At 40.6% G+C, this 25,172-nt stretch overlaps 1 protein-coding gene across 1 annotated transcript; it reads left to right on the top strand.

Moving 5' to 3' along the window:
- Positions 1-964: 964 nt before the first annotated feature.
- map1b (microtubule-associated protein 1B) lies at positions 965-21,758 on the top strand. Its single transcript, XM_056403778.1, has 7 exons — positions 965-1,377; positions 3,644-3,745; positions 11,802-11,884; positions 12,763-12,903; positions 13,276-18,460; positions 18,563-18,801; positions 19,428-21,758. The coding sequence occupies exons 1-7, from the start codon at positions 1,194-1,196 to the stop codon at positions 19,581-19,583; spliced, it is 6,090 nt and encodes a 2,029-aa protein (XP_056259753.1). The 5' UTR covers positions 965-1,193; the 3' UTR covers positions 19,584-21,758.
- The last annotated feature ends 3,414 nt before the right edge of the window (positions 21,759-25,172 follow it).

Below are 25,172 nucleotides of genomic sequence, written 5' to 3'. Positions count from 1 at the left end.
TTTTATTAAAATTGTTTTAGACAGTTGTTCAACTGTATGATCATTTTTGAGGAATTATTTTGTATATGGGAACAGCAGCAGACCAGAGAGGTAGAGGAGGCTGATGAGGAAACAGATGCATCTTTAGGGTTTTAGGTGAGGTTTTAAAATGGTAGTGTGATTAAATATACACTATTATGAATTAATTGTAGGCTAAATTCTGTAACTTACATTTAACGTAACCAAAGTCCACCTATATTGATGTTAATTTGTAAGTTATTATAACATGATAATCTCCTAAAGTTTCAGTCTTTGATTAGATACTGCATAGTTTTATTTATATATAAATACATTGCTGAATGTAAATTCAGATCTTATATTTTAATAAACCATTTTGTTGACAGCATTAAAAAGTCCTCTTTGTTTTGAAAGGGTGAGACCAAACCTACACCCTTGGTTGAAGTATATGTGAATGTAAATACAAAAAATAAGTTACTATTCACTGGTTTCACATGCAAAATTAATCCATAAAAGTCATGCTTAAACTAAATTAACTGTCTCTCATCTGCTTTACTCCTTAAATCCTGTTCAGAGCCCCAAGCCTTGAGTTTCTGTTTCAGTCTTTGAGATGAAAACAAGAAACTGAGTAACCTGCATTAAAATCCAATTACGAAGCTTTCCATGAACATGTCCCACTCAGCTACAGCCCGCTTAACATCTTTAACACAGAATCAAGAACTAAGCTTTTTAAATCAAGACAAGATTTTTGAAGTGGGTGAAGTAGTTTTTAAAAACAGCTTGTACAGCAGCAATTAGTTGTGAATGAGCAGTATCTTCACATAAAAGCTGTTGCTGTCTGACTATAGCACAACGACTCATTTGTATTTGTAACAAGTAACTGATGAATATGTAGCTACAGTACAAAGCATCAAATCTCAGTGACTTCCGGAGGCGTTTGATTCGTTGCGGATGACATCAGCTGCGGAGTGAGTTTGCGAAAAAAAAAAAAACACCCCGGCGCCCTCTTCTCTCCCCGGTTACTGAATATGACACAATGTCTGCTGATATAAAAAGCTAGGGCCACTCCTATCGAGGCTCCACTTGTATGTCTGGAGACCACTCCGGAGCTCTGCAACGAATAAAGGGAGGAGGCTGCTGTTGGATCCTGCCTGCTGTACACAGGGAGAGAGACAGAGAGAGACCGAGAGGAGAGGATGGCCACCCTCGTAGAATCTGCGGAAATGGAGACTTTAGGCGGCCAAAGCAACACCGGGGCATCTCCGACATCCTCCAGCCCCGCGCAGCACTTCAACGACAGCAAATTTTACCTGCTGGTGGTGATCGGGGAGATCATTACGGAGGATCACCTGAAGTGTGCCATTGCGGACATAGAGAAAGGTAAGATGGAGCTTTAGGAGGGGGGGGGGGGGGTTGGGGTGTGAGTGTAGGCCACCGAGAACTGAACTTAACATCTTCGTAACAACTTGACCAGATGTATATCTTAGAAGTTCATTGCATAGCTTTACAAGCCAATGCAGGCTGTTGATGCACCTGTTTGTCTGCTCAACTTTGCGCATGATTACGATTACGCAGATTTACGCATATTAATGAGCAATTAACAATTTTTGAACCTTTTTCATTGGCTAACTATCATAATTAGAAGAGATGTTGTTCATTATAGGACTGTTGAACAGCCCCTCCCAGTAACATGACCGTCAGCTGTCGCCAAATAGTCACACATCTTTTCACCCACAGGTGCCTTCCCTGTCACCCACCCATTTCCTTTAGGAGCAGTGAAGCTAATTATGAATGTTTTTTTTCTGTAGTTTTAATACAACTAGGCCAAATTGTTGTCGTCCACACACACACACACACACACACACACACACACACACACACACACACACACACGTGTTCCAGGTCCTCTAATAAAGCTGACAACAATGATTCAGCATTGATTTCGGACTATGCGTCAACAATGCATCATATCGCATTTCTTTGGCTCCAGTGCAGCTGCGTTTTTCTCCCGCAGCACCTCTGCCAGGCTTTATTCAGGTGCGTCAGGCTTTTGTTTCAGGAGAGCGGAGGGTCCCACGCATTCATTCACGGCCACGAAGAGACAATAAGGTTATAGGTTTCTCACTGCTTGTGTTGTCGTGGGAGAAATTTAGTCACCAATGACAAGGCGGAACAAATACGCGCTCGGTGTTTGAGATTGTAATGATCATGATTACGGAACAATAACAGATACAGCCCCCGTCCATCCCGTGGGAACACGTCTCCATCATCATCATCATCATCCTGCATCCAGCTCTCTCATCCTACACCGGCTGGTGGGCGTGGCTCGGTCCGCACTGCGGTCCCTACGGAAAGCCACAAGGACCGATTTTCAAAGTGAGCAGGGCGTTTTTAGAAATGCTACAGCTGCTGTAGTGGCCTGCCTCCCTGGCTTGGATGCTCTGTTTGTGTGTGTGTGTGTGTGTGTGTGTTTGTGCGCGCGTGTGTGTATGTGTGTGTGTGTGAGAGAGAGAAAATAGGGGTGATGAGAATATGGCGCAGTTACAGTGTGGGTGTAAAATCAAATGAGTGTTTTTAAATGTAGGCAGAAGGAATAAAGCTTAAATTTGCTTCACTCATAAAAACAAGCTTGGATAATGTGTGACACTTTGTTAAAGGTTAAAAATGCTTCTGTAGACGACAGACATATTGTTTATTTTTGTGTATCACTTCATTTGAGAATCGTCCACTATCTAGAGTCAGAGGCAACCTGTTAGAGCCACAGTCCACTTTATTTTCTTATTTCATTAACATTGTGGTTATTGTTTGGGCCCTATAACTGAGTCTAATGCTGAGGTTCAAAGTTTATTCTAGTCTCACCACAAGGTCCATTTAGTGGCTGTTCTGTTCTGTTCATGGCTTGAAAGTTGGGAATGAAAGCGTGTTCTATATTGTATACAAATTTTGTTTTGATTTTCTATTTTTGTTCATCAAATCTGTTTTGTATTATGATGTGTTATTATGCACGTGACACAATTGTCGTTCCTTCAGTGGCTTATTGATTGGACAAAGAAAAACAACATTTTATCATTGTCACCACTGTTAATCATTAGTGCCACACCCTTTGTTTCATGTTAACTATAGCAATACCCTGTTGAGTTGTGTGAAATAAAACCACCTTTCATGTGCAGTTTACCTCAGAGAACAACACTTAATTCTCTGTTTAGAGTTGTTTTCTCTCTGTTCCCACTTGATGTCATCACCTAACTTCGCAGAAGCCTTCATTAGGCCTCCAGTCTGTGTAATCAGGGAGAGAGGGTGATGCCACCATGACTCAGCTCAGTGGAGGCTACCAGTGCGTCTAGCCCATGGCAAAACACAAAAAGCACTATAGATATTTCCTATTATAGATTTTTTTCGCATGCCAAACCAGTAACAAGTCTATATGGAGGTAAAGGATCAGTGAAATTGATGTGTGGGTGAGGATGAGACTTTTCACATTTGTTAGACCTGTTGCCAGGTTCTCTGTGCAATGTCTACTGTGTGTATTGATTCATTTCCAGACAGCAGAGCTAACATGTTTTTCTTCACTGGTGTCTTCCTTCCTTTTTCTTCCTTTTTTGAAAAAATTTTCTTGTTGATTTTTGTGTGTTTGTTTACCTTGCAGGGATCCGCTCATGGGACACCAACCTTATTGACTGCAACCTGGACCAGGAACTCAAGCTGTTTGTCTCCAGACACTCAGCTCGTTTCTCTGCAGACGTCAGAGGTAAACTGGAAATAAAACACATTGCCTAAATAAGTTTCTAATAGCTTCAGTTGCATCCGAAACAGAACCTGAGAAACACTCTCTCCCAGTGATGGAAGAGGTATGCAGATCATTTACTTACTGTAAGTAAATTAAAACTGCAGCAGTGTAAAAATACTAGTCATGCATCCAAAATCTTACTTAAGTACAGTATTAATAACCACCGAAAGTACGCTAACCAGCTAGCCCCAGCCCATCTCGTCACTTTCTGGCGTATTATAGCCTCTTTTCTTGTAAATGCAATAATGGCACAAGCTCCTGTCGAGCAACAATCACCACCACCTGCTCCCGGCAAGAAACCACGTTTGTCGCCAGAGAAAAGTGACAAATAGCCCCTTTTAAAGTAACTTGATAAGAGGGAGTAGTGATTGATTGTCATTTTAAAAGCTGTGTATGTTTTATATGAAAAATAATTAGCAAAGTAAGCAAAGTAACCAGTGTCAGGAAAATGTCGTGGAGTAGAAGTATAAAGTAGCAGCAAACGGTAATTGTACTTTACTCAAGTAAATGTACTTAGTTACATTCCAGCGCTGCACTTCTCAGCAGCGTACACACTGTCATTTCACCGTCAGCTATAACTTCCCTGCAGTCTACTAAGCAGAGGGGTTTTATTACTTACCCCTCGATACACCCTCTCAGCATTTTGTTGCTCCTGCTTTTATTCCTGTATCGTTTGCAAGGTGAGGGAGTGGCTCCATAAAGGGGGAACAGATCCAGGGTGTCAGGACATGTGGTCTGTCAGTGGGCAGTATGGCCTTGACAGTCAGCAGCGGTGAAAGCTTCTGCTTGGCTCTGCTCCATATTGGATATGACCAGCAGGGCTTCATACTTCACAATAGATTGATGCGGCTGACATTTGGTGCTGCAGAGTAAATCAGCTAATTCATTTTAATCCAATAATATCCCTGTATCAAAATCTCATAATTGGCCTTACAGACATGAAATACTCTTTAGAGGGAGTTAAAACATTGTGATTTATCTGTGATAGCATTCAAAGGGACTCCAAATCCCCAATCCCTTTCATCCCACCTTGTTTGTGCCAATTTCCCATCCTCCATTATTCTCTCCCGTTCTTCCTCCTGTGTGCTGTTGCCTTGCAACCCACTACGAGATGCGCAGTTGATTTGGGAGTAATTAGCAGAGTAGAATCCCCAGTGGCAAGTGTCTGTCCGTGAAAATAAAGGAGGGAGGGGAACAGAGAGCGTGAGGGGATCAGAGAGGGTGAGGGGATCAGGGAGGGTGAGGGGAAAAGAAAGGATGAGGGAAAAGCAAACAAGGGAGGGAGCAACGATGATTGGGTAGGACAGAGGAAAGCATACAGTAGGTTATGAGGAAAAAATAGGGCGTAGATGGATGAGTGTAAAAAAAAAACTGCAACATAGAGGAGAGAAAGAAATGCAGAAATAATGAAGACTAAGAGTCGATGCTGAATAACAATAAAACTCTCATATTTTCTCTTATAGTCATGCCTCAGGCTTTTTCCGAGTCTCCCTCTCAAGGGAAGGATTTTCATTGTCTTTTGAACTTTTAATACTTGAACGGCTTTATGGAAGTCTTCCTGCAAAACTAGAATATTTTCTTTGACAGTGTCGGCCTTTGATGTTCACAAAGGACAGTTACCTTGCACTGAGTCAGGATTGGTTCTGTACTATACATAAAAAATGCTGAATTATCTGTATATCACAGTGTGAAACACAAAATTAACAATTATTTACTTTTTTGCCAAGGGTTAGATAAGAAGACTGATACGGCCCTCATTTATGAACCTTAAATACGACGCTACAGCCAGCAGACAGTTAGCTTATCTTATTTTAGCTTAGTTTAGCTTAGCAAAGTGTAAACACCGGGAACAGGGAGAAACGGCTAGCCCGGTTCTGTCCAAAGGTAAAATACCTACCACCTGCCAGCACCTCTAAAGCTAAGTAACATTTGTGTTTAATACAGACAGAATACAGAAATAGAACTTGTACAAATGTGTACAAATCATATGTTGTTGTTATAGGCTGGAATAATAATAATAAGTAATAATAAAAGTCCTGTCAGAAATTTCAGGAATTCACTGCTCCCAGTGGAGAGGTAAGTAGATTTTGTTAACGCTTGATCCAGGCTAGCTGTGTCCCTCTGTTTTCAGCTTTTATGCTAAGCTAACAAGCTGCTGGTATCAATCTTCTCATCTAACTAAGAAAAAGCATATTTCCCAAAATGTGAAACTGTTCACACAAAATGTCAGTCAAACAATAACAGTGTTTTCCAGGATAAAGGTGGTGGATTAGCTGATCTGCTGACTTCATGTGAGGTATAATTTCAATTTTAGCTCAATAGAATTATATTTGTATGATGAGGTTAGGGCTCAGTGCTTACAGGAAAACACAAACCAGCGGGTGGTACTGCGGTGGAGGTGGACGAATGCAATTATCTGTCTGCTTGATAGATGACTTCCCATCCATCACACTATGATAGTACAGAGGAAGCCTGGATCCCACAGTGAGGAGGAGGAGGAGGAGAAGGGAGCAAAAAAAGGGGCCAGACAGGAGACCCCCAGTGTGTCCCTGATGGACATAGGTATCATATGTCCATCAGCGACACACTGTCTGCTTACACATAGATTTCCCAGCACTTTACATTCAGCGCTGACAGCACTGAAGCCTAAGAGGCAACTGGAGAGTTAAAAGGTGGTTTCTGAACCACAAAACCATTCAAGGCTCTCACTTATGAGATTGTTGAAGACAACACTGCAGCTTAAGATCAATAGTAATTAAGAATTGTGTTGTCTTTTGTGAATACATTTGTCAGAGATAAAGATCATCCTGATTCTCAACATGTTTCACAAATAAATGATGTCGATGACTGTAAATCAGCAGCTTGATTGATCAGTCACGCATCAATCAAGCTGCATTTCCTCCTCGTATTCATAGCTGAAGGAATTGAGAAAGAAACAGACTGTAGGAAGACATTATCCTGTAGTGATTATTGCCCATCGTGTTGTCATTCAAAAGGAGTTTAAAGCCAAATGTTATTGATCGGCATCAATACTACGACACAGGTGATTGACTGTTCTGTGAGTCAGCAGACCTAATAGCAGTGCCAGTGCTCCATTAGCTCCATGCCCAGACATGTTACGTATGCTAGTTCGCTTTTTAATCCAGTTGTGTGGGGACACGTGAGCGACTGACATTGAAAACTGTGCTCAGGGGGCCCCCATCTTTGCTGCTGAAAGTCACCGGGGTCAATTATTCTGTTGTGGTGGAAAAGGAAATGACAGGAAGGAGAAAGGTGCTGACACACACAAGGGGATCCACCTGAGGAGATAAAATTATAATCCTTATGTGTAAGGGATTTTCTTTCGTGCAAAAGGAAGGAGGTGCTGCATTTAGTTGTTCCACTGATCTATTTTTGGCGCGGTGCCAACCACATTGATGTTCCCCTGTGTGGTTCAGTCTGTGGCAGACAGCCTATACCAGTCTTGCACTTTCTATTCAGCCAGAAGGAGAATGCTCAGTGATGCATGTCACATTACCTCGCATCCCACTGAGACAGAGCTGCACTGGGCATTAAGGATTTTTATATCGATCAAGGTAATTGTCAGGGTCAAACAAGCTCCAGTGCACAATCTGTCATCTTTTTTGACAAGTTAGCTTAGACACACAGCAATTTGTCAGGGTGATGGTGGTGGTGATGGTGGCTTCTTTGTGCTTCACCAGACCTTAATGTGTAAGGACCGGGCTGTATTTTCAGTTTCATCACATAAAAGGCCAGTAAGCAGGGCGTTACCCGCCGAAAGACACAAAGAAAAACAAGATCCTTTTCTATTACATTAGCAGTTACAAATATGGCTTGTGTACAGTGCCACAAGCAGGAAGAACAATAGACGTTCATGATTGATTCTTGTCTCATTTCACAGACCACTGAAAACTGTTTCCTCAGTCACATGTTCTCACAGGAGTTCTGGTCATCAGTTTAAGACTGCTGCCTCTTGAGAACAAAGCTCAGTGAGGCTGGTTTTCTCCCAGAGTCAACTGGGATTTTGACGATGCTGGTGTTAGACCGACACAAATTTCTGCTAAAACACTACAACTAATAAAGGGCACATGCAAAGGGAGCAGGCTGTTGTGAAGACCTATTGAAAATGTATCAAAAATCAATTCAAGGGCTGATAATTCAGTCTTATGACTTTATCAGGTAGAACACTTCTGGACTCTTTCAACCATCAATGCAAAGAAAGTTCACCTTAATTAGATTTTACAGTATTTTTTTCTTTAAATCAAAATGCTCAACAATCATGACACTGTCATTTCAGTCTAGAATAAGACCAAGAGTCTACAACCACGCTAGTGGCTTTTTGGCATTGTGCTAACAATTATATTGTTTACATACTGATGTTTAGCAGATATATATTTGCCATGTTCACCAATGTGTTAGCATGCGAAGATTTCCTAATTAGCACAAATAATTTACAGCTGAGGCCTATGGGAATGTCATTAGTTCTGCAGGTATTTGGGAAAAAAAGTATTGGGCTAGCTGAAATTTTGAACCGAATAGCTCTATAGAGGAAAAGTTGCTCCTGAGGGGAACATGAATTTCTGTACCAAATTTCATGGCAATCCATTCAAAGGGTGTTGAGATATTTCACTCGAAGTCATGGACTAAAGAGGAAAGGTCGGGGTGTTGCCGAAAACATTAGAATTGATCGTCGTTGAATAATGAATGCCTGTACAAACCTTTTTGGCAATCCATCAGGTAGATGTCAAGGTATTTCTCAAGGTTAGGCAAAACCTTCACCTGCTGGTGGCAAGGTCAGAGGATGAAGGATGAAAAGGGCTTCATCCTCTGGGGATCATGAATGTCTTAACAGTTTCATAGCAGTCCATTCAATAGATGCAGTAAACCAAAAGCCAGGGGATTGCCAAAGTCATAAGGATTCGTCCTCTGGAACATGTCAGATTTTCAGTTTGCTCTGGAAACAAATGAAAGTATATCATTATTAGCCTTTAGTTTTTTTTTAGCTTATGTGTATTTATTTAATAGGAAAACAAGTAGACTCAGGCTAAACTGCTTTTAAACATAGAAATAAAAACATAAAATTTCGCGAACGTATACTTTAGGCAATAACTTGATTTGTCGGTGTGAGCTAAAAAATGTCAGCCACCACTTCATTACCTCAGGTGCCTGTTACAACTACAAGCGGTTCTTTAATATTTTAATCCAGTCACATTCACGTGTATGTTTGTGATATCTTGTTAAATTATGTCAATTAAACTTCAGAGTAATAAAAAACTGAGAAAAACAAACAAAAGATATTGAATTTATATGAAAGCTCAAAATTAAAGTCACACTAGGAATATTTTCCCTCCAGACAACTGACTCCATAAAACAAATGGATTGCAAATGGAAACTGCAATAGGGTTGGTAAGTGCCTGGGAAATAACTAAACCCAGAGTCATTATTTCTACCTTCACTGAATTCCCCAGATTATTAGAGACTAATAATCGTGTATCGTATGGAAGGAACTTCACTATTAACAGTGAATGAAAGAGTTTTCCATATGGAGTGACAGCCCTTTGGGAGGGAGTAGCAGTGTTAATGGATATGTGCTCCATGATGAGAATCCGCTATATGAAATATGTATGGAGGAGTCGGCCCAGCAGCCAGAAAACTGCTGCAGTATCATGTCTCTAGGGACGAGGCACACTCTGCCTTCAATAGTGTGTTTCTGAATTTGAAGCTTATATTCCAACACCTCACTGCCCTCTCAACATCACCGGGAACATATTCTCGTTTGTCTTATTGTCAGCATTGCTTTTGCTTCTTACCAGAGGAAATTGATCCACATTAACAAAATAAAAGCTGCCTTTTGTCAGTTGTCTTCTGAACAATTCATTGATTGTGTATTTAAAAAGAAATGAGATAACAAGGAGAAAAAACAAAGATCACAATCCATCTTTGTTTCTTCTCCTGGGGCTGAGTGAGTGAAGCCTGATGTGTTAGGGTGAATAATGATGCCAGGGATACCCTGTGTGTGGCTGGTCAGCTGGGCAAGAGGATAATACACACAGAAAAACACACACTGTGGGATCAAAGCCATTATCATAATCAATCGTCCAAAGCCAGGAATGATTGATTATAAGCCTGTCACACTTCACTGTTCGCTTTCTGTGTATCACCTCTGTGTTATGAAGGAAAATGTTACTCAGCAACAGAGTAAACCACGTTTAGTCCACATTATACAGAAACTGAAAAAATATTGGGTCTGTATTGTTTGTCATCTCGCGGCAACTCAGTCAGAGAAGTCAAGTAGAGGGGGTAACGAATGATTAATTAGTTTATCATCTGAAAATGAATCTGCAACAATTGTAAAAAATAATTTTGAAATAATTTCAGTTTTAAGCAAAACTGTGAAAAACCCCCCACCTTCCAGCTTGTGAAAAATGTTCTGTTTTTCTTACAGTAAATTGGATATTTTTAGGCTTTGAACTGTTGGTCAGACATTTTTTACTATTTGTAACATAATTGGTTAGAATTGGTCTGGTTGCACAGATCACAACTTTATTGTTTTGGTTCACTGTCACCGCTCTCATCAGCAGGCAGCTGTTCTTGCACAAAAGCTCTGATGAACCTGATAAACTGTACGCTATCTGCTCTGAACCAAACAGTAGACTGACACAGTTAGCGACTAGGTGAAGAGAGTGTTTTGCAGCTAAAGAGCCACATATTTCCCTCAGGAGTTGGTAGAGACCAAAACAGAACCATAAAGACAGCGAATATTGGTCTTACATTTGTCAGGTGGCCAGAAACAAGACTCAGCTGCATGTAGATGCTGCACCATATCTGCTGGATGCATAAACAAGCAACAGCTAACACATTCACTACAGCAAGTTATAATAATGTACAGCAAAGTTGTGATTTCTGGGATGTGTTCTTTAATAAATTTACAATGAGCTCACAAAGGAAACATATTGCTGTTGTTTGATTACACTACAAAAAATCGTATTACCCCAAATCCGGTGCCGTGGAGTTGCTAGACGACGTTTTAGAACAAAGGAAGATGGAGGAGCAATTTAATCCTGAACAGCTTTTACTGCAGTGCAGCGGGAATCAGGGTATAAGGGGAAATCTCTAGAGATTTCATCCATCTTAGTGATAAAGAGCTTTACTCTACAGAGACCATTAACATTTACACAGCCATATTGGAACTGCCAGATCGTCCGTGTTTGATAAATTAGTTCATAAATTTGTCGAGTCCTGCCCCTCATAGGGGCCAGAGGAGTAGAGATTTATTTAAAGGACTTTGTGTAATCAGAGTTAATTTCATTATAGTGGAGGCTTACAATTGTTGAAAGTCAGCATAATGATTTTTGATTTTCTCTGTGCTTTTTGTGGTTGAACTTCAATACAAAATAAAGGACAACAGTTTGTCCTAACTGACCAGAAAAGACTCAAATCTTATACATCTCTATGCATTATGTTTGCAGAGAGAGACCTGTTGTGGTTTTATGTTTACAAGCACATTTTGACAAATTTTCTCTAGTTAATATGGACTACGTGTATAACTGTCGATTATTTTAGAGTGTTTAGTCTATAAAATCTCACAAAGTACTGATTACTGCCCCTCACACTTCCCTGATCCCCAAGATGATGATGATAACTTAAATGTCTTTTTGTCCAAAACATTAAAATATTCAATTCGCTGTCCCATAAAATAAAGTAAAGCAGCAAATCCTTATACTAAGTAATTGTAATTGAGGTACTTTTGGCATTTTTGTGAGAAAAATAACATAAATATTTAAAAATTCTTGAAATAGTTGTTGATTAATTTTCTGCTGATAAACTAATTGATTAATCAACTAATCCTTTTAACTCTAAGAAGCACCTTTAATTTCTTGAGAGAAATACCATATCAACAATATAAGATACAGACATGAAATACAACACTTTGCCTTGTTATGACAGAATTATGTGAGTACAATCTTTTTTCTTTTTTTTTTTATAATTTGTAACTATTTTCTATTTTTTTCCGCAGGGCAGAGAATTCTTCACCATAAAAGTAATGTCCTGGAGACAGTGGTACTTATCAACCCTTCAGATGAAGCAGTCAGTACTGAGGTAAAATGAGCTATAATTGACAATCTATCATTTTGTTATAACCTCTTCTTCATTCTTTGTGTAACTTGGTATTTCATCTTCTATTCTCCTATTAAATGGATTCACAAATTGTATTTATAAAACAATTACAGCTTGAAAAGGACTATTATTCAGCCTTGACTGTCCACCATTTGTGGCCAATTATCCACTCTGGTAATATGCACTGCAGTTTGTTGCTGTTGGTTGGAATTTAAAAATAGGAGCAATCAGAACCTCAAGGGAAAAGACTAATGTCTCCTTCTCAGCCAGAATCTTACCCTTTGTTATTGCAGTAAAGCTTTTGAACATTTTGATGGGATGACAGAAATAGGGGGGTCAGGAGCACGGATGACACAAGATTTTCTCCAGTGTCACCGCTCCTTTTCAGTGTTGCCTCCACCCCCTGGCCATGTCTGCAGTCAAACTGTGCATTAATAATATCTCACAGCACAGCAGGATTGACCTGGCCAGCCGCCCAGAACAGCTGATGTTGCTGAAGTAGAAAAAAAAAAGACCAATGGAGAGACAGAGAGGCAGAAAGATAGAGGGATGACAGGAAACTTAGTAGAGTGGACAGCAAGAGAACACGTCAGCCAATTACCTAATAGATTTGGGTAACATGAAACTGGTTATATTTCAAATACACTAAATCATTAAACTGATTGCTGCAGTAATGCTTTGTATTGCCTGTCTCTATAGCCAGTAATATTATTATTGCATAGTATTCCTTCTCTTCTCTTGCAGTAAATAAATGACTAGTTTCTTTTTTTTTCCAAGGATCATCATTTCTTTCACTTTTCATCCATCTGCTTTTAACGCTATCATAGAAAACAATATTGTTTTCCTCTTTAAATTTCCAGGTTCGTTTGATGATCTCAGACACTGCCAGGCACAAGCTGCTGGTTCTCTCAGGGCAATGCTCTGAAAACACTGGGGAGCTGATTCTTCAGTCTGGATCCTTCTCGTTCTTCAATTTCATAGACATATTCACCGACCAAGAGGTGAGCAAATACGAGGAATATTTTGTAAGTACATGAATGACCTATAACGTTGTAATATTAGTCTTTCCAAAGTTAAGATGCACATTTTCTTGTCATTAAAAAATAAAAAAAGCCTTGAGATTTTGCAATTTAGCTGTCTCACATCATAGATGAAAATATTCTATATTTTGGTGTGTACCTTTTTATAGCAATTTGAATAAATTCAAAAATGCATGGTAGTGATTCTCCCAAAAAGCAACCATTGTAGTATAACATAATAGACTAATAAGTATATACACATACTGAAGCTGTGATTGCAGAGCATTATTTATTTCATTTGACTGATTCCAGTATGTTAAAAATTAAAAGTCATTAAATTTTTCTCATGCCTAGATTGGTGAATTGCTCAGCACCATTCACCCAGCAAATAAAGCCAACCTTACACTCTTCTGCCCTGAACAAGGCGACTGGAAAAACTCCAACCTGGACAAACACAACCTGCAGGACTTCATTAACATGAAACTAAACTCAACTCTCATACTCCCTGAAATGGAGGGCCTCTCAGAGTTCACAGAGTATTTATCTGAATCAGTAGAGATCCCATCTCCTTTTGACATGTTAGAGCCACCAACCTCTGGTGGATTCCTCAAACTCTCCAAACCGTGCTGTTATATTTTCCCTGGTGGTCGCGGTGACTCTGCTCTTTTTGCCGTGAATGGCTTCAACATGCTCATTAACGGCGGCTCGGACAGGAGGTCATGCTTCTGGAAGCTGGTGAGGCATCTGGACCGGGTTGACTCCATCCTCCTGACCCACATCGGTGACGACAACCTGCCAGGCATCAATAGCATGCTGCAGAGGAAGATCGCAGAGCTTGAGGAGGAACAGTCACAGGGTTCGACGGCTAACAGTGACTGGGTGAAGAACATGATTTCTCCAGATATTGGCGTTGTGTTTGTGAATCTTCCTGAAAACCTGGATAACCCTGAACCTAATTACAGAGTGCGAAAGAATGTTGAGGAGGCAGCATTCACTCAGCAGTTCCTCACCAAGCTAAATCTGAGGATGGAGCCTTTGCAAAGGCCCGTGGGAAACACAATAGAACCGATCATACTTTTTCAGAAAATGGGCGTCGGGAAGCTTGAGATGTATGTGCTCAATCCATCAAAGAACAGCAAAGAGATGCAGCACTTTATGAAGCAGTGGACAGGTAGTGAAAAAGACACCACATCCATTCTGCTGCCAAATGGAAAAGAATCTGAGTTCCCTGTATCTTACCTGACTTCTATCTCTTCGCTCATTGTGTGGCATCCTGCAAATCCCTCTGATAAGGTTGTGCGCGTTCTCTTTCCAGGAAATGCAACCCAGCATCATATCTTTGAAGGTTTAGAAAAACTAAAGCACTTGGACTTCTTGAAGCTGCCAGTTGTCACTCAAAAAGCACTGTCTTCTAATATGCCATCAACACCAACACTAAAGCAAGCTAAGATGAAACACAGAACAGACAGCAGAGAGAGTCTAAAGTCTACCCCAAAGCCATCACCAAGCAAGAGCATAAGGAAGGAATCAAAGGAGGAAGCTCCAGAAAAGGCAAAGACAGATGCAGAATCTACTCATGAAAAAACACAAAAGACAGAGAAAAAAGAAAAGGTCCTGCTGAAAAAGGCAAAGGCACCTGAGAAAGAGTCGAAAGCAAAGTCAGAGCAAACTGAAACTCCAGAGAAAAAGAAGTCTGAAATAAAGCCCAAAGCTGAAAAGGAAAGGATTATGAAGAGGGAGACCAAAATGTCTATGGAAAAGAAAAGGGAGATTAAGAAAGAGGTAACAAAGAAAGATGACATACACAAACAAGAAAGTAAAAAAGATGAAAAAGTAAAGAAAGAGGAGCCAAAGAAAGTTATAAAAAGGGACATCAGAAGAGACTCACCCATGAAGGAGAAGAAGGAAGATAAGAAAGAGCTAAAGAGAGATGTCAAAAAGCCCTCTAAAGACATAAAAAAGGCCACTGAAGAAAGGAGTCTAGCACCAAAACCAAAGCCCCTGAAAAAAGACGATGCCTCAAAGAAAGATGCAGGAACACCATCAAAGTTAAAAGAGAAAGGTAAGCCAAAGGTTACAAAGAAAGAAACAAAGGTGGATAGTGGCAAACTTGCAGCTAGTGTTGCTGCTGCTGTTGTAGATGATCCAGAAGCAGAAAGAGCTCTGATGTCTTCACCAGAGGATCTCACCAAAGACTTTGAGGAGCTCAAAGCTGAAGAGCTGGTGGAGGATGATGCGACGGTGCAACAAAATCAGGAAGAGGCTGTGATGATCCACAGTGAGGAAATAATGCAGACCAAAGAGTCACCTGAGGCATTAGAGTCAGTGGACGAGGGTATAACCACAACAGAGGCTGAAGGAGACAGTGGAATGACCCCTGATGAACAAGTTCTTAAGGGAAAACTCAATGGAAGTGTAATTGAGAAGTTTGAAGATGAGGGTACTGTAATGGAGGAGGCATCAGAGGGAGGAGATTATGAAGAGAAGGGAGAGACGGAGGAAGTTTATGAACCACAGAGAATGGAATCAGATAAAGACAAGCTTACTCCAAGTGAAGATGAACACCTAGACAGACATGATGAAATCAAACCAGAGGACAGTGTTGAAGTCGTAGACAATGTAACCAATAAAAATGTAGAAGATCAGCTCAGAAGTGAAAGGCAAACAGAGAAACAGAGTCTGTTTGTGTCAGCCTCACCCAAAGTGTCCTCACCTGTTTCTCCAGCTGCATCTATCCATGACGAAATGCTCCCTGTTGGCTTTGAGACCTCCACAGCCTCTGACGATGAGAACCGAGATGAAGCCCCTGAAGATTACACTGTCACCTCTGGCTACACTCAGTCGACGATGGAGATCTCCAGTGTGCCTACTCCCATGGATGAGATGTTGACTCCAAGGGACATTATGAGTGACGAAATCACCAATGATGAGACTGAATCTCCTCCACAAGATGGCGACAGGTTTGAGACATCAGCAGCTGGGGAGTATGATAGGAAGAAGCTTTCTCCACTTCAGGATATGCCAGTATCGGATCATTCGCAGAGTGAAGCCACAGAAGGCCAGGACTACACCCACTCCGCTTCCACCATATCTCCACCTTCATCACTAGAAGAAGATAAATTCTGTAAGGACTTTCCACCTTCAGGGAAAGCTGAAGGGTTTGACACAGCTCAAGAGTCTTCTGAGAAGTACAGTGCAGACTCAGCTAGACTCAGTTTAACCTCCACGACGTCACCTCTTATTCGTTCTCCCTCAGTGGATCGCAAGGATATGTTTGATTCTCCATCAATTTTTGCAGCTCCAATAGAACTGTCCACTACACTGGCAGGGTCCACCAGAGAAAGAGCGGATTCTTCCATCAGCCCAGATGACAAGACACTGGAAGGAGCTAACTCCCCTCAGTCCTCTGGTCACACACCTTACTATCAGTCACCAGTAGATGAAAAAGCAGCAAGTCTACCACCTGCATCAGAAGACAAAGAACAGGGTCCACTAATTGTGGAGGTCACAAGTGATAAAGAGGATTCCTCCAACAGAGTTACCCCGGAGCCTGATGAGCCAGAACAAGAAAGGAGTTCCCCTGTAGACAGGGTAATGTCTCCTCCAAAAAGCCCACCTCCAGCTGAAGCTGATTCGCCAACAGTCCCCAAGTCCCCCTTTGATATAGATCAGAAGAAATCTGGAGAATACAGCCAGTCAGTCTTGTCGTCAGCGCCAATGACCAAACTTGAATCAGACACCAATCCTTTCACAGCTTTCAAAGAAGAGAGTAAAATGTCCATTTCAGAGGGTACCACATCAGACAAGTCAGGAACCCCTCTGGAGGAAGTGGTAGCAGAAGACACATTTTCACATTTAGCTTCAGCATCCACTGCCTCCTTGGCCACCAGCTCTTTGCCAGAGCCAACCACTGACTCTCCTTCCCTACATGCTGAGGTAGGCTCTCCTCACTCAACTGAAGTGGATGACTCGCTGTCTGTCTCTGTGGTTCAGACCCCGACCACCTTCCATGAGGCCGAGGGATCTCCATCCAAGGAAGATAGCCCCAGGCCCATGTCTATCTCCCCAGACATCTCACCAAAGTCAAAAAGCAGAATACAGATGCAGGACACAAAATCCCCAGAGCACTCTACCATGTCAATAGAGTTTGGCCAGGAGTCCCCTGACCACTCCTTAGCCCTGGACTTTAGTAAGCAGTCTCCAGAGCACCCATCTGTGGGAGGCAGCTCACGTGCTACGGAGAATGGCCCAACTGAGGTTGACTACAGCCCCTCAGATGGAACAGATGTAAGACCATCTGGAGAGCCTGGATCCACAGTGGAGAAGCCTTTGCTTTTTGAAGAGACTGATTCAGCCCGTGCCACTTCTGCAACCCCATCAGATACATCCCAGTCCACACCCTCTGTTACAACCCCATGCCAAATGACAGACATTCCACATGTGGCTGAGCAGTCAGAAAAGTCTCCAGTCACCCCTAAGGCATCCTCTCTCACCCACTCTCCACATTCCAGTGAGCCATCCCCAGTGCTAGGAAGTCCCCCGGGTAAAGACAGCACCAGCCCAATTTCGCCATCTGCAGAGAGCATTTCTAATAAATTTGACACACAGCAGAAATACGACAAGTCACCCTCACCTCCCAAAGCTGCTTCCCCATCATCTTCTTTTGCCTTCACAAAAGAGGAGAAACCTTCCCCACCAAAGGAGACTAATCCCTTTAAATGTGTGGATTCTACATTAGAGGCAAAATCCCCTGTGAGCCCCAAAATTCCCTCCCCATCATATCTACCTCTCTCCTCTGATCTGTATAATTGCAATTCTGCCTGTGGCTCAAGGGACCCAGAATCAACAAAGAGGAGCCCCTCTGCTCCATCTAAGACAGATGTTGACCTCTGCTTAGTCACTTCATGTGAGTACCGTCACCCCAAGACAGAACTTTCGCCATCTTTCATCAACCCTAACCCTCTAGAGTACTTCATTAATGAAGAGAATGCCTTGGGTGAAGAGAAACCTCTGGCCAAGTCAGGAGGAGGACCCCCACCTCCAGGAGGTAAGCTTCCCACCAAGCAATGTGAGGAGACCCCACCCACATCCATCAGTGAGTCTGCCCCCTCGCAGACAGATTCAGATGTTCCACCAGGAACAGAGGAGTGCCCCTCCATTACAGCAGATGCTAACATTGACTCTGAGGACGACTCTGAGACCTTGCCCACTGACAGAACCCTGACCTACAGGCATCCAGATCCTCCTCCAGTGGCTTTCAGGGACTCTGCTCCACCCTCAGGCCACCACGATGTCTGCATGGTGGACCCAGAGGCCCTCAAGGCTGAGGAAAACCTCCACAATGCTAACACAGATGGAGGAGAAAAGGCCAAGAAGAAAAAACTCTCCAAAAAGTCATCATCACCAGCCAGGAAGACAGGTCTATCAAAAGTCAAGGACACAAAGACTGCCTCTCCAAAGAAGAGTGTTGGAGAGGGGAAAGATGCCAAAAATGCAACAAATACAACAGCGTCCAGAGGTGTGAAAAGTGCCACATCAGGTAAGTACAATGTACTCATTGTCATCACATATATATCATTTTATTACTCTATATATTTTTGTGAACTTCTCTGAAAAAAATGTATATTTTTGCCTCTTTCAGGTACTGGCAGTGGAAAGGCATCAGGTGGGGCATCTGTGCCCAACTGTCCTCCCATGTACATGGATTTGGTTTACATCCCCAATCACTGCAGTGCCAAGAATGTGGATGCTGAGTTCTTTAAGCGGGTGCGCTCCTCTTACTATGTGGTCAGTGGCAATGATCAGACAGCTCAGGAGCCCAGTAGGGTTGTCCTTGATGCTCTGCTGGAAGGAAAGGCCCAGTGGGGAAACAATATGCAGGTATGTTTCGAGCATTAATATTGCAGCTATACAACATGAAATAATGTGACACTGTAAATGTACACAGAGCTCCATATGCATTTGGATCTTTGGCCACCAGGGTTATTTGTTTTGCTTAACATGAAGAAAGTGAAGTGACAATTTTAAGCTTCATTTTGAGATTTTTAGTCCTTTTTGTTAATGCTTTAATTATATTATAAATTAATATCTTAATTTGCATGTGGCCAAAAGGGTTTGGATGTATAAAGGTTATATTCAATAGATTAATTAGTTATATCTACATACCTCATACCAGCCTCAAATTATGTTACTATTATCAATCTAACAGACCTTCATAAATAACTTTCAGTGCTTCAATTTCTGTTAAAACCCTGCAAGTAATAGGCCAACTACCAAGCCCTGCATGCAAACATCAAACACGTAAGGTCATTTATCAGTCAAATCTTCACAGCTAAAAAGGTCATGTTCATTTATTTATATTCAAGATGCCACTGCCATTTAATGTGATGTGATTTAACATTATATGCCACGTAACCTGATCGTGATGTATAAGGGAAAAAGAAGCAGAAAGATCATTTTTGGTTGAGTGCTTGAGTTCAGAAAACCTCCCTCCTCTTTAATGTCAGGTCACTCTGATTCCAACCCATGACACTGATGTGATGCGGGAGTGGTACCAGGAGACCCACGACAAGCAGCAGGAGCTGAACATCATGGTCCTAGCCAGCAGCAGCACTGTCGTCATGCAGGACGAGTCCTTCCCGGCTTGTAAGATAGAGATGTAGGCCAGTTCTGCAAGAGATCTGTGAATCTGGAGGCCTAGTGACTGATAATGAGATGGATCATTATTTGTAGAGGAAAACAAATCCATGTAGCATAAAACCTAAGCAGACACTTAAACACTTACATACTATAATGATACTAAACCCTAAATAATGAATGTCTGCAATGAGGACTGACACTAACAGAAGGACAGTGTATTCTTTATAAAGTAAATACATCGTTGACATCCTTATGGTGTTATCTGATTTTTAGGCATAAATGAATTGTAGTAGGAGGAAATTAGAAACCAGCCTAGCTATGATTGTCCAACTATACCAACTCTAGCACAGCTCAAGTAATGATGTGGAACGAAACATCCCTGCCTATGGTATATTCTTAAGCAATGGCTGTTATCCACACCAAAGGATAAACAATATGTTTTCTGTTATTGCCTTAGGGAGTCAAAATGAATGTATAAGAACTGGTGCAACTAGCAGAAGAGTAGGCAAACTCTACACACCGGAGGGAATCCATAAAAGGACTGTTAAATGGTTACATAGTTGAATGATGGTAAATATAAATGAACTTGAAGGGATACTCAACACTGATTAGCATTAATATGATGTCTGACTTCATATTCATCACCGGCGAGACAGAGTGCCCCTACCATTGTGAAACTGTTTCATATGTTTTTTAGTTGGCTGGGTTTTATTTGATTTAAAGTGGGTGTTTTTCTTCTTTTGTCTGGTTTATGTTGCTGCTGATGTATGAAAATTAATTTATTATGTTAAATTATTGAACGTGATTGGTCAGATCGCCTTTTACACTGTGCAACAAAAAGTTGCCTCAGAACTCTCTCCCCTTGCCTTTGTCACATCTGTAAAATCGTATCATTTTCCACAATGTTACTGCTTGTTAGAGGCCTGCCTTTTATTTCTGTTTTATTTACAGATTTTAAGTTCTTTCAGAAAGAGAAATCTTAGATCTTATTTCTATTACCTGTTTTTTATGTAATCATTGAGCTATGGGGGGAGCTAGCCTTTTCCCAATGTAAAGCTGGTGAAGCAGGATATTTTCATAAACCTTAAAATGTCTTGTTTTTCTAAAGCATTGTACTATAATTATAAATAGCTTCATGGCTGATGGAATGGTTGAAAGACGTGCATGAGTTATGATATATTAGGATTTTTTTTTCTTCTTTTCATGGGGATTTTGCTCAGACTTGCATTAGTAACAACAGGGCTATATCAGCTAAATAAATACATGTGAGGAGCATTTTATGATTTCTGCAAGTTGTGCCATGACATTGTATATTACAGTAACTCAAGCAGTCGCCTATGGCACTGTCTAACTGTAAAACTGATTTTCAGGTTGATGTGAGCATTTAGGGGAGGATGAAAACTTCTTGTGACATTAAGAGTTTCTCCTCGTTAGCCAGGATGAAAAGGAAGCAGCTTCCATGAGAGGCAAAGCCTTGAGAGGGGCAGCACACAGAGATGAGAGTGAGAGTGACTCGTGTGTTTTAGATGAAAGTATGTAAAACAAAAACTAGACACTTTAAACACAAACATGACACATACCAAACTAACAGTACAGAGGCCATAGACTATCTTTGACGGGCCAGCCTCTGAAGAAATATTTAACAAATCGATGCACGATGATTACAGACTTTGCTACTTTGGGTTATAAAATCAACTCACCAAACTCACCAGATGTTTCTGAAATTATGTCAGGTGTTCATGATACCACTATACACCACTTCTCCTGCAGGGGAACCTCAAACCAACAACATGACCATACTGTCAAGCAACAGCAAACCTACAAATTCTGAAGTGACATTTCTCTTGACCTGACATTTCTCTTTTCTCTGTCTTCTTTCTCTACACTTCCTCTATTCTCTCTCTCTCTGTCTAGTTATCTCTGCCTTTTTCTCCTCATCTTTCTCTTGGGAGGACTTTAATAATGTTTGTCTGCAGCTGTGTGGTATATTTGTCTTGTGATCATGCATCCTCTCTGCCCTTTTTCCCAAACTCATATATAACCTATAGCAATTAGTTTCAAGTGAGTATTCCTTAGTGCTTTCTGATGTTTGTGTGCAATATTTCCTCTATCCATATGGCGAATCTGAAGTAAGAGGAACTACTACTTAAGAACAAACATTCAAAAACAACCACAATAAAATCTGTTGTGAAAAATAAGGATTTGTGTCTGTCTTTTCTAAACTATTTATAGAGCCAAGTTGTGTTATTATATACTATATTATAAAGGCAGTGTGCTATTTCTCACAAGGTTATATTTAGACATAGTCATATTGAGGAAAATACCATTATTTTTACAAGCTAACAGATAGCGAGATAGAGATGTTTCAGTCTGTACTTAATTGTTTGACTAACTGACCTGACTGACATTGCCATCTATAGATCCACACTGTCAGCGTTTAATAGACTCAACGTTTCTCTTCTTGTCTCATCTATCCGTTGAGTAGTATTATTGTGAACTATACTATACACAGTACAAACATTATATGGCCTGTGTGTGCTAATTACAAACAGACATCCCAAACTGGGTACAAATAAAATCGGCAGTGGCTGCCAAGTTAATGTCATATGCTCACAGATGATTGGCTGTAAGTTATAATGTGGCCAAGGAAGGAAGTCGTTTTTTTTTACGAGTGTCCCTGAGAGCCAGACAGGATAGACAGGGTTTGCACAGGGTCTAGGTTTGCACATAGAGACATGGTGTGGACAGAGACGATGAAAAGTACTGAAAAATCAAACTACAATGGTAGTAAAATGGTACAGTGCAGTTTAACTAAGTTTCTTGAATAATTTGTCCTCTGCATTGCATCCCAGCTATTTAAAAGTGGTGGGCGGCCACAACCCATCGCCTGTGGAACAACTCATTAATACGAATATTATAATAACGCTGAACACGCATATCCTTTGTTGTGGGTACCAGGAGGAAACACCTGCAATAGCATAGTATATAAACCGGCTGCAGTCAGCACGAGCTTGAGCCCAGGACCATGGCGTAAAGCAGCGGTGCTGAGCTACTATGATTACTTCTAATTCAAAGGAAAAGCAATCAAAAAATACAAAATGAATAAAATATATACAGCTCATAACAAATTGAAAGATCTAAAAAATATATAAGGAGATCTAGAATATGAAATATGTCAAAAGGATGTGAGAAAAATAATAATTTCGAGCATATTTAGTTCCTCCAGTATGCAGTCAACTGACGGGTGCCTCAGATCAGACGCCCCAGGGACACGGACTGAGAATGAACAGAGCAGAGTAGGATAAGAGGACATGTCTCCACGTTTCAGCATCCTTTTGTTGTACAGCGGGGGGGCCACGAGTCCACACATTTAATGCCTCTCAGCAAGTGAACACTCAGCTGGTGAACTAGACTCTGAGAGCCGTTGCAGCGAATATAGTAGTATTAGTACGACAAAAGCTTTTATATTTTCTTCCATATAGTATTACATTATTATTCACAAGTTATGCAAATGAGAAAGCATCCCTACTATTTATCCAAACCCAACATGCAGCTGCAGGCGTTTTATTTATGATTTAGTAGGAAATCAGACTCTGAGTAAATAGGCATGCATATAAATGTACATCATAAGTCTTTCAAAAGATGGAAGCCAACCTATTTAATTGTCTTTCAAGGACAGTGCCTTTATAACTGCGGCACACAGGCTGACACTGTAATCAGTACCAGCAGTTTTTTTTTCTGTGCCAAAACTGTTTCAGCAGGAACATTTATTAATGATGATGGGACACCCCAGGCACTTTCCAAAACTAAAAGGAAGGGCATGCAGGGATAAATCAAAGAAGATGTAAGAGCTACTATCTGTTGGCAGAACCTGGCTATTTGTCAAGGGAAATTGGGTATGAGTGCTAAAATAGACCACCTACAAATGGTATTGAATTATCTTAGCAACCTTATGCAAGCTGCCACCACACTAAACTCTCAACCTGTAGCTATAGATGCGCAATATGTATGAGAAAAACTGTTTCTAAATTCATGCAAGCATACATATGCAGAGAGAGAGAGAGAGAGAGAGAGAGAGAGAGAGAGAGAAACCCTCAGAGACACATATACCTTGCAGGATACCATAAATTATCCAAGGCCCCGTGTCTGATTGGCTGAGCAAGCAATCTCAGCTGGATGGGCTGAGATCTTGTTGCCAAGGCAACAGTGGGGGATCCTCCCTGTCCCAGCCCTATTTTCTTTCTGCAAGATTTTCTATCTAAGGAGTTCATTTAAGAAGCGTCTTAATCATTGCAATGAATTTTTTACAACTTACCTACACAGTCTGTAGTGGTAACTCACATCTTACTATTAAATCCTGTGCGAAGAAGATTTGATGATGAACTTGACACATGCACACTGTACGTTCGTGTTCACAAACTTGCACTTTCATGTACATAGCGTGTGTATTGTGTATATTGTATTTATTGGTGTATATTTGGTGTATTTTTTATGTATATTTCCATAGATGTTTATTCCATAGATATTTATTTTCTGCTGTGGTGAGTGAATTTCCCAGTTGTGGGATTAATAAAGTTAATCTAATCTAATCTAATAAATTGTATTTATGATGAAGACATTATTTTTTTTCTATCAAAATTGTAACACAGTAAAACAAAACATTAAGTGCATTTAAATTAATATAAAAATGTTTTTAATATAAAGTGGAATTTCAAGTCCAGCAGCACTCTTTTCTAAGGATTTAAGTCCTTGGTTATGTAATGCTGTGTAGGTCAGTGGGTACACAAACTAGTGGCAGGGTTTATTATTTGTAAATAAAATCACATCTGTTAAAAAAAAAAAAAAAAAAAAACAGTAACAGAGTTGAAACAATTAGTCAACTGAGCAATTAGTCGAATTAATCAACAAATACTCTAGTAATCAAGTAGAATAGTTTCAGCCATTTTTAAAACCAAAACACCAAACTTTTGCTGTTTTTCAAATGTGAGGATTTGATGCTTTTCTTATTATCTATTTAACTGAATATCTTCTGCTTTTTAACAATTGGTTGGATAAACCAAGAAAATGTAATACATGAGAAATTATGGGTACTTTTAACAGTTTTGTGAGATTTTATTAACAAATGAGTATTTGAATAATCAAGAACATTATATGTAGCGAGTGTGTATACAGAACCTGCCGTCTCCCTCACATTCATAACAACCGTATTACTGAGGGCCTCCTCTCAGTTTCTTCGTCCTTCTCCTTCCCAACACTGAGTGAAAAACACCACACCAGCCATGTTTAAAGCACAGTGCAACAGCACCACCGGCAGGCTGAAAGAGAAACCACTTTGTAGTTCTGTGGCAGTCTGAAATAAAATAAAATGCTTATCACGAAAGCTAAGAAAACATGAATCACAAAAATCAGCACAGCTTCGTGTAACTGAGTGGACACAAATGACGATAAAGATGTAGAATTAAAACGAGTTGTACTACTGTACCGGATTACTAGTCGCTGCCATGTTGGATTATACCATTTAGAAACTGCGTATCACAAATTTCAAAATAAACAGCTATATAGACGGTCTTGCTCTAATTGAATGGGTATATGGTGAAAGTACATTTTAAAAT

Source organism: Seriola aureovittata, chromosome 18 (genome assembly GCF_021018895.1).
Source record: "Seriola aureovittata isolate HTS-2021-v1 ecotype China chromosome 18, ASM2101889v1, whole genome shotgun sequence".
In the NCBI taxonomy this organism is placed as follows: Eukaryota; Metazoa; Chordata; class Actinopteri; order Carangiformes; family Carangidae; genus Seriola; species Seriola aureovittata.
Note: the sequence above shows the minus strand (reverse complement) of the source record. Positions and strands in the feature narration are given on the sequence as shown.